At 34.6% G+C, this 17,856-nt stretch overlaps 1 protein-coding gene across 4 annotated transcripts in view; it reads right to left on the reverse strand.

Moving 5' to 3' along the window:
* Positions 1 to 2,927: 2,927 nt before the first annotated feature.
* Positions 2,928 to 17,856, reverse strand: part of LRRC2 (leucine rich repeat containing 2) — a 75,196-nt gene continuing 60,267 nt past the window's right edge. For all 4 annotated transcript variants that reach the window (XM_041480700.1, XM_041480699.1, XM_041480702.1 and 1 more), the window contains 4 exons: positions 10,191 to 10,336; positions 7,922 to 8,077; positions 5,978 to 6,114; positions 2,928 to 4,531 (listed from right to left, as the gene is read on the reverse strand). In XM_041480700.1, coding sequence (XP_041336634.1) covers positions 4,482 to 4,531; positions 5,978 to 6,114; positions 7,922 to 8,077; positions 10,191 to 10,336 — 489 coding nt within the window. In that variant the 3' untranslated portion in view covers positions 2,928 to 4,481. The remainder of the gene's footprint in view (positions 4,532 to 5,977; positions 6,115 to 7,921; positions 8,078 to 10,190; positions 10,337 to 17,856) is intronic.

The following is a 17,856-nucleotide window of genomic DNA, read 5'->3' on the forward strand; positions in this document are numbered from 1 at the left end:
TGCTGCATCCAGCTCTGGGGTCTTCAGCACAACAAAGATGTGGACCTGTTGGGAGGGCCATAAGCACAAGCAGAGGGTTGTCTTCTATGAAGACAGGCTGAGACTGCTGGGTTTCTGCAGCCTGGAGAACAGAAGACTTTGGTGAGATCTTATGGCAAACTTGCACTATATTAACAGGACTTAAAAAAAGAGGGAAAGCTATTTTTTATGCAGTCTGATGGTTTTAGGTCAAATGGGGAACCATTTCAAAATTTATATTAGAATTAAATTAAACATTAGAAGAAATTCTTTACTCTGAGTATGATGAGTCACTGGAACAGAGAAATTGTGTTCAGAGAAAGTGTTCAGTGCCAGGCTGGGTAGAGCTTTAAGCAACCACATCAAGTGGAAATTGTCCCTTTCCATGGCAGAGGGAGGTGAAACTAAGTGATCTACAAGGTCTTTTCCAACCCAAGCCATTCTATGATTCTATGAAATCTTGCACAAACCAGGACCTAGAGCCTACCTCCTCAAGAAAAAGCCATTCAATTTTTCATTTTGCTTGGTGCTTCCATTGCAGAAAGTAAACACAGTAAATCAATTCTGATGTTTCATAAATGCTCAAGAGGGGAAAAATAAAAAAAGAATGTATTGTACAGTGTTAACTGTAAACTAAGCCAATATCTGATGTAAGACTATGTTATTCCTAGACATTCATTAATTAAATATGAGGTTATTTGCTATCCTTATAAGTTTGTCTTCCTGGCTATCCTTAGAAACAAGGCCACAATACAGAATAATGAAAAGAAGCAAAATCAAATATGATTTTCTGATTTACTTTTGCACATTGAGCCCATGAGTATTCTAAAAGACACACTTCAATTCCTCCCAGTTTTGCTGCTTTGAAATAGCAGTTACCTGTAAAGTAGAACAGGGTGTTGGGTTTTAGGAGGTGTAGTGTTTGGCAGATGTAGAAAATGCAGTGCGGAAGAAAAAGCACATTGTTTTCCGTCAGGTATCTAAGTACCTGACATCAGAAGCTTGTAAATAACAGAAATTTTCATTGTACACAAAATGGCTGTCATTCATAAAATTATTCACTTTCAAAAATTGAAAAAGTATTAAACATGCTGATAACAGAATTCTCTTTAGTAGTATTGTTTCCTAATGAAAGATAATAGTTTAAAGTATAATTGCTAGTAAAACAGTTAGAAAAGCAGTACAATTAGATCTAATTCAAAATTAGGTACCTTTTGATATACATATTTTTTTACTACATTGGAGGACTCTGATAAAGTTATATTTAACATCGTATGATAAATATGTAAAGGACATGGAAGTATGACTCAAATGAAATAATGCTGAAATTAGGTATTTCAGTAACAGGTGGCAGCTGGCATTACCCACTGCACATCTTTAGTGTAACGGAGACCATCGTACTCCATCTTCCCCTTAAAACAAAGGTATTTCTCAACAGTTACTGTTAACAACAGTGACAAAAAAAAATTATATCTATGGATAACATTTCAGGATGTAATGTTCTAGAAGAGGTAGGAATAAAAGCTTTCAGCCCTGTGGAGGATTTGGGGACACTAATGAATGTAGAATAGACCATGAGCTAGTCATGTGTTCTTGCAGCCCAGAAAACCAGCCCTATCCTGCAACAAAAGGAGCAAGGCCAGCAGGTCGAAGGAGGCGAGTCTCTATTTTTCTCTTCTGTGACTCCACCTGAAGTACTGCATCATTCTCAGCAAAAGAAAGATGTTAGAGTACCCTGTTAGAGTAGATCCAGAAGAGGGCTACAAAAATCACTGAAACCCCTCTTCTTTGAGGAAAGAGCTGAAATACCTCTCCTTTGAGGAAAGGCAGAGAGAGTTGAGGTTGTTCAGGCTGGATAAAAGAAGTCTTATTGCAGCTATTCAATATAAATAAGCTTATGAGAACATTAGAGAAAGACATTTTTAGCAGGATTTTAAGTGACAGGACAAAGGATAAGTTTCAGTAAGAAACTGAAATAGGGTAGCTTTAGTTTTAAATTGGATCTGAGGAAGAAATTCTCTATGACAACATTGGTGAGTCACTGGATGTTTTGGGTGGCCCATCAAGGGAAATACTCCCAGTCAGCTTGGATGGGGCTTTGAAAAACCTGATCTAATGAAAAATGTCCCTGTCTGTGAGAGAGCGATTGGGACAGATGACCTTTGAATGTCCCTTCCAACTGAAATCAATCTGTGATTCCATGAAATTTGGATTGAAAGGTGTCTGAAGTCAAGTTGGAGAATACTATTTGGACCCCCTGCATTTGCATTTTCCATGACTTAATTGTTACAGATTTTTTTTTTTAGGAACATGTTAACCTGAACTTAAATATTGCTGGTGATTGATAATTTGTGTTTTATAAATAATCTCATGGTTACTTTTATGGAAAAACAGACCTTTTGTTTCTAATTCAGATATGTGAATTCAAGTTTTAGTCTTCTGCCTTTTGTTTGCCTGCTGCATTAAAACATCCAGCTTCTAGACAGCGGTCTTGCATGTAAAATATTGACAAGCAAATGGCCTTGTGAACAATGCTGTTCAATGAACTTAAAAATGCATGGATTTTATTTATGCTGATTTTTTGTTTCTGTCTCCAAATTATTTTTAGCACTCTTATCTGTGAACAGCAAAAAATTTTTGAGTAAGATTAGTGGCAATGCTAAGGACTAATACGACTTCTCTATTCATGTATTTTCTGTTTATGTATCCAATACTGCCGATAGTAGAATTTGCACTGTTACTTTTGTTTTGTTATCTGTGTTTGCATCCCTAGTTTTTTGTAGTTGCAGCTCCATTCTATAAACACAGCCTTTGTGATTTCCATTCCTATAATTTTCATATTATCATATGAATCATATTAGACTATGAGAGACTTCTAGAAATAGAATTGTAACCAATATCAGAGCAGATGTCTTACAGAAGTTTATTGCATCAATATCAATAAAATAAATTTATAATCTCAATAAAAGAAAGTGTGGTAGGTTAGTTTCACATAGCCTAATTCACACAGACCAATTTGACACTATTTTATCCTATTTCAATTTGTCCTTGATGGTAAAAAAAAAGTCTTCTATTATTCTGCTTCAGATCAATGCCAATTTTTCTAATTTTTAACTTCTCCCTGGATCAGAACTTGCTTAAAATCTGCATTAACATATACAGACAATTTTGAATGGGTTTCATTTTGATAGTAATATAAAGAAGACTGCAAGAGGAAATAACACACCCACTCTTTAAAATGTTTTTTCTTTTAAAAGTTTGAATGCTAGAATGTTGAAAAGAAAACATCTAAAGTTATTTTTCTATATGGAAGCCTGAGGATCATATCCTTCATTGCTTTTTTTTTTTTAAAATATGGCTACTTAAGTGACATTCTACTGCATAAAACTCAAAATAGATCACCCATAACAAAAAGAAAAGATGTAAATATTGTCTCACTTAACTGCACTCATAAGTTTAAGACCATTTAAATTCTGTAATTTGAGTCTAATTTGATTCTCAATTCTCAAAGTCTCAAGTTTTTTAGATTAAAAAGATTGCTTTATTAAATAAAAAATACATGTAAAACTAGGTTTCTGAAACTCTACTCGATGTACACTTAAATAATTGTATATAAACAGATAATTAAATAGCAAGCAAAATAATGTTTTACTAGCAAACTCATTCTTACTCTACTTGGAAAATTCCAACAAATGTCCACAAAATCCTGTGATCTGAAACCATTAATATAATACCTGTATCATCATTTTACTGATAGTATTAACTGACACCACTAAGTGCCTTAAAATCTTACGTAGTACACAACTATTACTACAAGACTGCTTAGTGCAGAAATCTCAATCACATTGGTACTTGATTTTGCAAACACGTTAGAGCTTAAAATATGCTTGAATAAAAGAAGTGCTACAGCTTCTATATGTAACATTGTTGAAACTTATCTAAACTGAAAATTCCAAGAATAATTTTCTTGCAGAAAAGCAAACTATGGGTGTGTTCTAATTTCAATATTGTAAATACCTAAATGTGTATTTGGTCTTAACAACAGATCACATTCATTTTCTAAATCAGTTTATCCCCTTTTATAAAATCAAATCTCTTCCTAAGATCACATTTTGCATTTCACTGTTTCAGCTACAACATTGAATGTCTTCTTTCTTCAGCTATGCCTGTGTATACTTAGTCAAAATGAATATTTACTTTCAGCAGGTCTACATGCAAATTAGTGGCTGTTGCTGTGAACTTGAAAATAAACATGTTGACTTAAAATGTGAAACGGCATCTTATGAAGGTTCTACCACTCCTTGTTTTATCTGTAGTTACTTGAAAAGCCTACAGAAACAAATAAATAATTCAATATGATTTTGATATCATTCTGGCCATCTATATTTTCATGGGTTTACTATTCAGGTGGATATAAACAGAGTTATTCAGATATTCAGTAGAGATCTAGAGATTTTTAATCTTCAGAGCTGGAGACTGAGCATTACTTTTGTAGTGTAGGAAGGAGTAGACTCTGCAAAAAGAGAAAAAAGAAATAAATCTCAGACTTTAGCTATGTAATCCAGCACAAATAAATGAAGTCATTAGCTAGAAACAGCTAGGTTTGGTCTTGTTTCAAAGGTACTTTGCAAATTATCTCTGTGCTGTCCTTCAGAGATTCTGCAAGTTCATATTTTATAGAAGATATTCCTTCTACAGTCTGTTTTTCAAAAGCAGGTATTGGCATTGTCAATAGCATAAAAGTTCAGAAGCAGGAAATACAAAAGTGATTAATGATCCAAACTCTTCTTAAAAAAACAGTGAAGTAAGTTCTGTCCAGGAAGGAAGAGAACTGCATCTCTGAGCAGCTTTGCCCCACAAGAGCATAAACCTGGCCTGTTTTCAGTAGGGTCAAATGGAGGTTTCAGGCAGCCAGTCAGACCTCTACCTTTCCTAAGACTGTAGACACAACTCCATCACTACATATTTTATGGCCGTCTCTAAAGCCAAATTATGACCTAAGATTTTCCCCCATTGCATTGTTCTCTCCATTTTAACCACCAGTGTTACCATTATCAAAATCCAGCACTTTTATAGCAGACTTTAATTTAGAAATAGACAGAATGAATATTCATATCCACAACTTATAGATGTTAAGGAACAGAAGTCCAGCATGAGAACATGAAACGTATTGTGAAGTCACACCCTTTCTTTATATTTCTCTTTTAACAGGTTTTTTAGGCCGACTATATAGACCACTTAAATTAAACACAATGAAAATCTACTGCAAGATTTATTCCACAAAAAGTCCTTTCTACACACAAAATATTAAAGGAATTAAAATAAGCCTATGGAGTACCCTGTCTCACAGGAAACTTTCCCCTTTTTCCTAACAAATCTTATTAAAGAACACTCAAGAGAACAAAGATTTCTCAGTGACAGTAAATATAAAACAGAACAGCAACACGAAGAAATATGTAAAGTTGTGGGTGCTATGTAATAAAGATAAAAGCAGGTATTTTACTATAATTGTACAGTGGTTAAACAGTTAGTACCCTGAAGCAGATAATATTGTCAAAGAATATTCTACCAATATGATGAGGCTTCCACATATATACTGATCTTTTTGAGGAAGAGAAGCACTTCTTTAGGAATTCAAAATCACTAATACTAATCCCAAGAGAAGTAAGTAAATCCAGAGAATGAGAATATTCTTTGTCTACACCATCAATCAATTGAGGTTAAGGCATATACCAACACAATTAATTTTGTATACATTTTTTCAATATCAAGGGTCTTCATTAGGATCCAAACTTTTAACAAAGCAGATTTGGCATTTCACGATTAGTCTTATTTAATACCATAAAAGACAACTGGAGTTTAAGGGTGTATTATTTGTCCTCTTAAAAATGAATGGTCATAATATCTGTCTGCATTTATATTCAAGATAGCAGAAAGCTTACTGCAAATTTACACATACCCCTTTCCCTTAGGTCTTCAAGGTATGCTTTCATAAACTCTTTCTCAACTTGCTCACGTTCACGTTCATTTTCTATAATTTCTTCAGTGTCTTCACATACAATTGTTTCAACCGGACTGTCCTTGAGACTTACAAATCTAGACAGAGATTAACACACAAATGTACATGCAGGCAGCTGAACATCACTGGCCATCATGAATGACAGTTTAGAAATTGTTACCAGAGCCAGAAGCAGAAATGTAAAGAACATTATCTCAATTTTGCATGATATACATCTACTACAGAAATACAGATTTCAAAAGGAACTTTCTCTGTAATCCACTTTCCATATAAAAATGATCAGGTTTATCTTTTTTCCATCTATCTACATAAATTGTTCTTTGTAATAACAGGTGTAGCTCTTTATTACGGAGCTTCTGACCAACTACACTGTAATTTCCCCATCTGTTAATGAGCAATGTGAACTTCATCCTAACAATACTGCCTAGCAATCTGGAATTTTGCCGGAATCTGTTAGCTGCAATATGTGCCTCCATTTTTTGGTTATTGCATTACTCATCTATTACAATATATGACAGGGCATGCATTACTTTGAAATTGAAAATATTATAAAGGTACACTTTCCAGGTGAAAAACTAAGGGGCTAAATAAACAACTTATATCATGTGCAAATAAGTGCATAGTATTCTGAAAATCTCTGATTTTCACTCCAAGAAAGAAAAAAATTTTAAAAGTTGTTACTTTCAAAAGAACCAATTTTACAAGAAATCATATGGTTTTCTAAAATTCTGATGAATTGCTGTAAGTTTGTGATCAGCTGACCTCTTTGGCCCAGGTACCCACCAAACACCTCTCTCTGCCCCTCTCTTCAACTACACAAGGGAGAATAGCAAATGAAAAAATTGTAGATAAGCTTAATGAAAAAAGTAAAACCTAGGCATAGAAGAAAAGAAAAGCAAAGCAAAAAAATTACTCTTTACTTTCAACAGGTAATGTTTAGCCACTTCCTAAGAAGCAGAGACTCAGTATATGTAGCTGGTTTCTTTGGAAGACAAAAATTTCAATAACACATGATCCACCACCCCTCTTCTTTATTTTGGCTTTATATGCTGAGTATGACACCACATGGTATGAAAACATCCAGCTGGCCAATTGAAGTCAACTGTTCTGGCTGGTGTCCCCAGCTGTCCTGGCTGTGTCCCCTCCCAGCCTCTGGCTCACCTTCAGCCTACAGTGCTTTCTTAGGGAACGGTTGGAGAGACAGTCTTGATGACGTGCCGCCACTGTTCAGCAACTGCTAAAAACACTGATGTGTTATCAACACCTTTCTAGCTACCAGTGCAAGGAATAGCTCTAAGAGAGGAAAGGTAATTACATTCCATCCACAGCTAACTCCACTCTGAGCCAGACCCAGTATAGAGTCTGAAATGGTTCCATAATCAAAAACATGAACATTCCTGCAGAAATGCAGTATCTCTGTAACTGCAGAATACAATTTAGTTCTTTTAGTTTTATCCTGCATGCAGCAGTAAGGTGGTATTTCACAGCAAAGAACTACTGTGACCTTACCTAACATTTTCCTAGCCATGTCTCCCTCTCCCAGCAAGATGCTTTTGTCATCACGGAGGTTATCAGCAGCTAGATTCCAGGCTACTGGTCCCACTCTGAAGCATGGTTTTGCAACTCCAGAGCTAGAGCTGCTATGACCCAGTCTAACCAGGAATAGCAGTTTAGACATAGAGATGCACAATGTGGGTAACTGGTAGATGAAAATCATGAAACTGCAGATCCTCTGTAATTTCCAATCTTCTCAGTGCCTCCTTTATCACTCTGATATAAATTAGGTCAGAATTTCTAGAAACATGCTGGTGAAAGCATTTCTTCTGGGTGTATCTTACCTTATTTTCTTAAGAATATTTCCCTTTCTCTCTCTCTTTTACTTACTTTAAACCTGTGGTTGACTCACAGATGGCTGTGGGTATCTCAACCAGGTCATCACCACTGACAACTAGCAAACTGAGCTTTGGCATATTGACAAGAGCTCGTGGAAGATAAGTCAACTTGTTTTTCTGTAGGAGGAGCGTCTGCAATTCATCTAACCTGTAAAGATGTCAAAGATAGAGATGACATAAATTATTTATTTCAAATAGCAACATCTAGCCAAGATAGTAATACTGACTTGATCTTGTGCATAATAAGAGCAGTTGCATGCAACATCTTTGTCTTAAAAAGTCACTCAAACACTACTTTACAAAATTTCATCAACTTTAATGGAAATCTTCAGTACTGGGTCAGCATTACAGTATTAATAGCACACCTCTGACAAGTAATCAGAAGCAAGCTCAAGATAAAAGGTTACAAAATTGACTGTGTTTTCATACAGAAAATGTGGACAGAGCATGATATAAAGCCTCACCATGTGCATCCTGCAACTAATGAAAAATACAGGCCACCAGGTCACACTTTTGTCCATATGCTGGTTTCTATGAATTAGGTATGTCTGTGGTAGGCAGTACATCTCCATCTATTGTTTTTCACTAGTAATTAATACTGTGGGGAACAAGAGAAAGACCAGCTCCTCGTCAAAAGGTTCTTGCAAGTTGTCCCAATGAAATCAATTTAATGACAGTGTTTTGTGAGGAACTTCTGTATTATTTCCCCTGGCTTTTCCTAATGCAATAGAAATTTGTGTCTGTGCCTTTATTCCTTGTATTAGGTAGAAGACAAAGAGCATAGCAAGTTGATGAAACAAATTTGTCTTATTTGACTGTAAGGGTCCATTCCTAAGACACTGTTGGCAGGCTATGCTTATCAGGCCCATGCGGTTTGTTTGAATTCAGGTGAAAATATTAAGTAAGGCTTCAGTTTACTGTCAACTCATCTTTATTAATTACAGACTATCGTAATGATATTACAGACAATGATAATTCACAGAGGTTCATTGACACCACAGGCATTGAAATCATGAGTCTGAATGAGAGTATTAGTTTACTGATGTGGGGGTTATCTTGACATTTTTTAGTCTTCTGAATGCACATGAGCCCAAAGTCAAACAAAAAAAAACCTTATTTTTTTTTTGTATTATTATGATATTCTAGCATCAAATCTGACAGCTCAGTACAAAATGGAGAAGAAAAAATGTGAAAAGGGAATAATTTGAAGCTAAGGGAATATAGGTTACAGGGGCAAAAAAGTTCTACAAGTTGAGAGGGTATCCTTCCCTAAAAGAAAAATATCCTCTTAGGAACTCTTTGAAGTTAGTTAAGTCTCTGGTCAGATCCCCTGGGAAAAAAAACAGCAAGCTTTTGTTTTTTGTTGTGAATTACTAACACAAGTTAAGACCAGTGCTGCTGTCAGAATAATCTGTGATTACACCATGTCCCAGAAAAGTCTTTTTGCCCAGCAAAAAAAGGCCTTGCGAAAGTTAGAGGTGAATGAGTTTTCTGTGAAGTTTATTCTGCCTCAGGGATTTCTATTCCCAGATAAATAAATAATCTTGAATATTTTTTTAATAAACTTTAATTAATATGTTTGTTTTTTTTTTTTACTTAAGGCTAAGTAAAGTTTCATAAACCAAGTTGCCGCAGCACTCTAGAGTGAATAGTTAAGCTTAGGGATAAAAAAAGTGCTTTCTCAGGCAGCAAGTCCCATCAAAGGGATCAGAATGATTTTTTATAAACTAACTCAAAGTGGTTATTTAAACTGGGAGAATGAGTGCACACATTTGTATTTACTTCAGAGTAGAAGCGGAGGATTTTCAAGGGGGTTTTCGAATTTTACCAATATTTTTCTTCTTTACTAATAAAGTTTATCAGGCTCTTTGAGTAACTTAAGTATGCTTTAGTTCACCTTCTCCTTCCCATCTACCCTCCAGAGAGTTACTGCTGCCAATTCCATATGGTGAGTTCCCTGTGCTGGAACTGAAACAGAGTACATCCAGTAAACTTCCCAAAAAACCAATGTCTAGATAAAATAACAAGTTATTATGAAAGCAGCAAAAAAATATGTTTTGTTAACTGACCGCCGTCGATGAGCTAGTAAAATTAGCTTTTGTTCTCAGACGCAGTCCAGCAATAACAGAAATATTTGCATGCAAAAATACCTGATACATTTCCAAATGTAACGTTCCACCAACAGTGTCCCTTGGAAGATTTTACTTTCTAAATTCACTAAAGAGTTCCTATACCTGTCATTGAATTAAAACATAAACTACCTGTCTATGTCTTCTGGGAGATCTTTCAGGCTGTTGCTGCTAATATCCAACCACTGCAAATTAGACATCCGGAGAACACAAATTGGAATAGAATGGAACTTGTTTGCTGACACATCCACAAATGTGAGTTGTTTCAGGTTACTTAGCTAGAAAGAAGTGGTGCTTTATTTTAGTTACTTTTTGCAAATACAAGAAGACATTTCATTCATCAACCATTTTTATTCCCCCAAAAGCACTTAGAAAGATAAGAATTTTTTTTTTTTTTTTTTTTACTCAACAATTTTCCAGCCTTGTCTGTTAGTCATCATTTTATTAAAAAAGTAATTCAGAATTCCCTACCCCCCCAGATTGTTCATCACCTTTCTAACAGCACCAGGGGATTGGATAAAATTTTTATTCTTTAAAACCCTACAGGTTTAGATGACAGGTCTGGAACCAGAAAATTAGTTGGTTCTGAGGTAACAAAAGACAATTTTTATAACTAATAAGTTGTCATTCTCAAAATCAGAGATTTGATAGCCCATATCAAAATTACAAAGATTCCCTTCACTATAACTCTACTGTGCACTTAGAGTACATTACTAGCACATGATTAGAAAATGAAACTACCAATCTAAGCCAACAGATAATTAGGTCCAATATTTTTCAAAGATCTTTAAAAACACATCTTCTATACTGCAAACTGAATATATAATAAGAACACTAGATATTTTTACTGAAATAATTTTCAAAGGAATTCTATTTTTATGTAATAAACATTAAATGCAATGAAGATTAAGTACAAATGTAAAATATACCTGTTAAAGAAATTAATGTCTTGAATAGAATTCTCTGTGTAGTGAATCAATTATGCACTCTACCTGTGTTCATAAAACCATGCAGCTAGTTAAAGTGAATGTCAAAGGAGTATAAATGTTAACAAAAAAAGTATTAGAGAATAGAAATTGTATTTCTGAGGTTCTAATCATTATTCAGCATCACAATCAAACTCTATAGATCATGATACAGAAAAATAGTAGCAAAAAACTTTCATTGGCCTTTACCTGAAGGTGCCTTAGAATATAGGAAAAAAACCTCATACCAAACACATTTACCACTTCCAAGGTGAGCAGAACACACACAAAAGATAAAATATGAAAAATGATAAAGGAATAAAATACATTATGAATCCTTGAAAATTATTTTTAATTATTAATAATTCAAATCTGGATATTTTTTTATATTATCTATCCCAGCTCCTTTTTATTGCAATACTGCCAGACTTTCATCTTAATTTGACTCTTGCTATTTAAAATCCTCATGTTCACAGCATGGTGCTGTGACAGAGCTAGTTTCTTTAGGGACTTTTTGATGGTTGTTTTTTGTGGGATTTTTTTCTTGGTTTTTTTTTGTTTTGTTTCATCCTGGTTTGTGGTTGTTTTGTTTTGTTTTGCTTTGTTTTTTTGCAGTGTAGGTTTGTTGTTGTTGGGGTTTTTTTTTTTGTGGTATGTAGGTTTCTTGTTTGCTTTGGGATTTTGTGGGTTTTATTTGCTTGCTGTTTCTTTTTTTGTAGTTATAGCCTCATAAGCTGCAGAATCTTATCATCTTGAGAAATATTTTCAGGGGGTTTACTGAAGCTATCTTATACAAATGACTACAAAATTAAGTTTATCTTTCAAAAACATAATAGAGGTTCAGAGTTCCTGAAGTCAAAAGTATAATTTCAAAATGTCCCCCCCACTGTCTTAAAACAGTCCTGGTGAGTCATCACCATGGATATGTCTCAGTACAGATTCAGAGCAGGCAAACACATTTTATTGTGACACTTTTTACTTTCCAACCATTTTGTCATTTTGGGGACCGACTAAAAGCAATGAACACTCCATCATATTCTGTAAATTTTCCAAATACTGAATTTGTTTTCCAGAAAAACGGAAAGCACAGAAGCTCTTCTAGAATGTGGAAACAGGACAGTATGGAAAATAACTGGCACCATCTTAATACTACAATATCTTTGTGGTTTCAAATTATTATCACTATTTCAAATCCCAAGCAACATTTAAGAGTTTCTCTAAACTCAGAATAACTTGCTAAAACTGCCAATACATGTATTTCAACAAACTCTCCTCCTAAAAATTTTGCAAGTACAGAATAAAAATATCCCACAACCAACCAAAATATTCTCAAACCATCCCCAAAGAAGAAAAAACACAATCTCTAAATACAGAGTAGCAAATACAAGTTAAAATAGACTTTCTTTACTGTTCACTCAAGTTTCTAAACACTTTACTTTTACTTAAACAACTTGGTAACATTAAGATTAGATGGTAAATTTGTATTTCTTCAACTAGTCTTCCCTGAAAGTGCTTTATTGAATTAAATATTACAAGCTTTCTTCATATAGCAGTATTACTTTTTTAAAGAAATATAGCTGTTTCTTCCATTTTTCAAATAGTATGGTATATAGATTGGTTTAATACTTTAATACTTGGTTAGATTAAAATACACATTTTCAGGAGTGTTTATTCCCATAAAAATGTGAAAACAAAACACAAGGCCATCTACTCTATCAATACAGATTTTGGTTCACCATGCCACAGATCATTTGGAGCCACAATATATTGCGTATGCTGCAAGCCCCCAGTACTTGTGCTTTTAGGGTAATTTTTAACAAAGCTGTCCATTTTCTGGAGTATGTTGAAACTTAATGGAGTTTTTAATTTAATATATTCGTGATATATTACTAACAAATGCCTTTGATAGATGATGTATTGGAAATTATGGTAGATGTGTCTTATATTTTCTGAAGAAAACACTCTGTATTTTATTTCTTCTTAAAGGACTGATGGATTTTTGAACCTTTTGCAACATTTCATTTTCAAACAAGCATGGCTCCCATATGATTTTTAAGTTATCATTCATTTTTGCTTGACATTGATTTTTACTATTTTCCTTTATGATGCAACTTTGAATCAATCACTATATAGGCTTTATGCAAGTTCCATTTTAAAAAAATAGCCATGTTTAATAGTCTAGCTACCTGGACAGACTTATTGTGGTACTTATGTTTAATCATTCTTGTCATTTTTCTTTGACAAACTGCACCATTTATCTTCACAATTTTTTTATAGAATTATTTCAGATAACATTGTAGAAGTCCACTGCTTCTTTTTCTCTCTGGCAGTTAAACCTCCAGTTGAAAGAAGAGGACAACATGTCCCAGACTGAATTATTATTTGATTGATGGCTGTGGCTTTATTTTTCTTCTGCTTTTTTTTTTTTTGCTGCAAAAGGGATTTGCACATAAGGTTGCATGCTTATTTACCATGAATTGCCTTCTTCTTAGCATCAACACATTAAAAGGTGCAATGTTGTGTTAAAATACCATATTTTTCAGTGACATGTAAATAACAGAAGCTGCAACCCATCAAAGTCAATACACGATAAGACATGCAAAGGAATGTCTATCCATGCATTACAAATGCACTTTTGCTCAGAAATTTCAGAAGTGACATCAGAGAAAATTTGTACCACTTCAGTAGAATATGCTATCACATATATTGTTTCCCATAGATTGACAGTCATTATTAACCTGCAGAACATAGTAGGATAAATGAAAAAGAAACACCCTCGGAGCAAACTGCATAGTTGTCCACTTAGCTATTGTGATTTCAAACCAAGCGCCTATCTTTTCTTTCATTGAGCTGTAAGTGTAACCTCTTCTATAATCTCACTGACATTCATGGATAAAAGAACAATTACAGGAGTTTGGTACAAGAATCTTTAGAGGGAGAATATACCTTTCATAAAGATATAGTTGTATATTTATAATCCAGTACAATATCAGACTACTAAAGTGGACTCTTAAACTTGATAAGGCAAAGGCATTCAATAGTCTGGCTTAGAAACAGAGTACTAATTTCATGCGTTTTGTGACAAAACCCTCTGAAGCCCAAAAACACATTAAATCAAGCAGCACTTCATTGTTTGTATCTTGTGCAATGCCTTAAAGAACACAATTGTCTGTCTTGAACACTGTTAAGGTCACTGTTAAGGAGAAGGACTTTGCCATGAGATGAAATAAGCACAGAACGGAATGACAGGATGGCACTAACTCTAGGCCTGGTGGAGGTGAGATTGGGGTAATACATCCTGGACCATGCATCCAGAAAAAAATTCACACTGCGGTAAGCTCTGCAAGAAGCAACTGCTCATATGCTTATCACCAGTCAAACAAAGCTCACCCCAAGCTATGGTATGGATGGAATCCATAATCACCAAAGCCCCTCTGAAGAGACCTCTGTGCATACCTGGAATTTGGACAGTAAATTAAGCCACCACATCAGGAGCTTGAGATAAGATAAAGGCGGTGCTATTGTCTGAGTGTTATCTCATGGGGGAGGTTAACAAATCTTGGAGAGAAGAATCTATCACTGAAAATGATCACAAAGAATGCAGAGTTTTTGGGCCTCAAGGAAAGCCAACTCAGCAACTGTGCTGAAATCGTCTCCATCTGGATAAAAGGTAATACCTGCAGGGGAAGATCATGAGCACTGGCACACAACCCACCCACCCAATAATCCCACCAACTCAAAAGAAGAGAAAAACTAAGGACATGAACTTCCTACCTGTCATTAGAAGAGAGGTAATCATGTGACCAATAGAATAAGAGAATAGTGTAGCCAATAAGCATTCCTTTGTTTGCTTAAATGAATACGTAATAAGTAAGTGAAAAGTTTTGAAAGACATTAAGAACCCCACCACCAAGAAGCCCAGGGTGATCAAGGACTGGAGGGATGCTGCTGGATTCACGGGTGGCAATTATCTTCCACTTTATATCTCTCTTTCCCCTCTGCCTTTTCTACTTCTTTCTTTCTACCTCACAATGATTGTTAAATAAAATCTGTGTTGTTGACTTCAGTACATAGTTTTGTTTGCACTTTAATTGGGACAGGGGCATTTCTCACTGATTGGATCATGACATCTTGGTAAGCTATACCTAAGAAATGTAAGTGAAAGACAGCCTTCGTTGTGATGGCATCATTCTGATTTTGCAGTGTTAAAATCCTAAACCTTTTGTAGAGTTAACCCACCAACAGACACTGTTATTCTTATGCCAAACCTTTTACTTGGAAGCTTAATATTGTCCTCTTTCACTGTTCATCATTTTATCATCCAAACAGCTAAAGTTTAGTGTCTAATAGGGTAAATACAGCTATAATAATCTTAGTATTGGAAGTTCATAGAAAGGGACTTTGCTTGTTATTAAAGCAGGTTTTTTGTATGCACAAATCTTTCATTAGCTCTACAAAAAAAAAAAAAAAAAAAAAAAAAAAAAAAATTAAAAAAAAAAAAAAAAGAAAATCAGTTTCATTCAATATATTCACAAAATACATGCAATACATGAAACACATAAAATGTTCAAAAAATATCAGGTATTGATCATTCACAGGTGATTGAAGAATCACATAGTAATAAGGGTAGGACTATCATGATACAGTTAAAATCCCTAAGAATGCGAATTATGTATTTAAGTCTATGTATAGGAGTTGTTCCAAGCCAACAAAAGAGTCACATGTATGAAATTAAGTACCCAATTAAGGATTTCCTGGGTTAAAGCCAAAATATGCCTTCTGTCTCAAAAAATAAAATTATGTTGATTACTTATGTTAAATTTTCATAGCTTTGATGCTGCAGCTACACAGTCTGCATATATTATTTGCCATCATAAGCTTTGCCATCATAAAGTCATCTCATATTCAAATTTCCTAAACTTGTAAATAAAGGACACACTTTATAAGGGAAAACTAGGTTCTACAAAGGTCAATTAAAATTTTTTCATTAACTTAAATAGATCCAGTAGCTCACTTTGGGAGTGTACTCTTCACATGTTTCAATTAAAAACATTGGAAGAGGAAGAACAGCAATGTCAGTAGCATATGGACATTAACTGACCTATCCAGCATGTTTGGAAACAAAGTGCCTTTGAATCTATCAAAAGACTCTTTAAAGACATATTCTGTTCCTTCACCAAGAGACTATCAATATTGCTTTCTCTTACAACATAACAGAGACAAAGCCAAAAACATTTTTTTCATTTCTCCTTCAAGGTGTGTAGCAATTGAAGAAACTCGATTCAGATGGTACCATCTTAATTATGATTTAAGCATCTACAAGGATTCTGGTTTGCCATGACAACACAATGCACCCTGTGAAGTTACTCTTCTGGTTCAAAAGACTGAGTATTCTTGCCATCTGTGGTGCTGAGAACTACAGCCATTGTGAACAATTGTCTACCACCAGGACAACACTGCAACTTGGATCTGGATTTGTCTTCTTGAAGCAGGGGTTTCATAAAGAATATTCCCAGATTTGTGAAATTCACAATGGAGATAAGACTACTTTGCACACTGTGACACATTAGAATTAGACCATGTCTAGTACAGCATATTGTTGTAAAATATCCATTATAAAAGTTCTTTTTCTTGTAGCTTCACAGACAACGTGCATGACACAAACCTACAATTGAGGGCAATGTCAACAATTCAACACCACAGGTCACTGTTTGTGGCATGATAAGATTACAACAAATTTTCTCTTCCTCCTCTTCATTCTTTTTTTATAGTGCTGCTAGACACACAGGAGTTTTTTATTTACTTTCCTTCAGGCAGTGAAAAAGCTAACAGGAAAAATTTTGAGATTATATCTCTTCCCAAAGTATTCTATTCTCCCTATTTTATAACAGTATTTGTAGGAAGTTTTATGTTGTGCTTTGACATAAACACGCAAGAACAAATTGAAAATAAAGCTAATATTAGTAAAATAATCAGATATGCAAGAGGTCTTTTCCTGACTTGGATAAGAAAGCTAACAAATGGCACATATGTTGTGTGTGCAGTGAGCAGGATTTTGTACAAATAGGTATCTGGCTACTTTCTAATAATTTTTTGGTGCAATTAAGAGCATGAAGCTGTGAATTATTACAGCTCTTAGTGCTTCATTGCTATTTTGCATTGCTCCATCCAGTCTGTGACTGAGTAACCTTAGGGCATCCATTGAATTATGTTCTTATTAGGTGTCTGATAAATGTAAAAATGAATACTTATTCATATATTTACTTTAGAAAACTTGCAATAAAGCTGGACTTTCAAGATGCATTTTAGAGGTAGAATTCCCCTAATGTGAAATTTATAGAGCTGTGACACAGGTTCTGGAGAGCAGTACTCTAGTAATTCTACTCAGCCATGTAATCTTTGGTAGGGATGATTACATAGCAAGCCTACAAACATCGTCTGTTTTTCATTGGAAAGTCTGGAAATTATCTTTTTCTTGGATTTTTTGGCTGGTTCTTTTCTATTATACACTAATGAAGCATTTGCTGAAATGGTCTATAAAAAATCCACCTGTCTCTATAGAATATATCTCGCCAGGTCTTCAATGTAGCCAATATGCTCTTGTATTTCTGGGAAGCTGCTAAGTCTAAATTATATCAAGACCTCTTCAATTGGCTCAGAGTACCTCAGGAAGATATAGGCAGTAATACAGCTGAAGGTTTGTTCTATAAGCCCCTTGGATTGCTAAATAGTGTCCTATGTCTCTTAAACAAGAAAAAAATGGCTAACAAAATCAGTCATCTGGCCTGTCCCAGCATAGCTGTTCAGAAGACAAATTGTGTAGAATCAGGTTT

Source organism: Pyrgilauda ruficollis, unplaced genomic scaffold (assembly GCF_017590135.1).
Source record: "Pyrgilauda ruficollis isolate IOZ18807 unplaced genomic scaffold, ASM1759013v1 scaffold53, whole genome shotgun sequence".
NCBI lineage: Eukaryota > Metazoa > Chordata > Aves > Passeriformes > Passeridae > Pyrgilauda > Pyrgilauda ruficollis.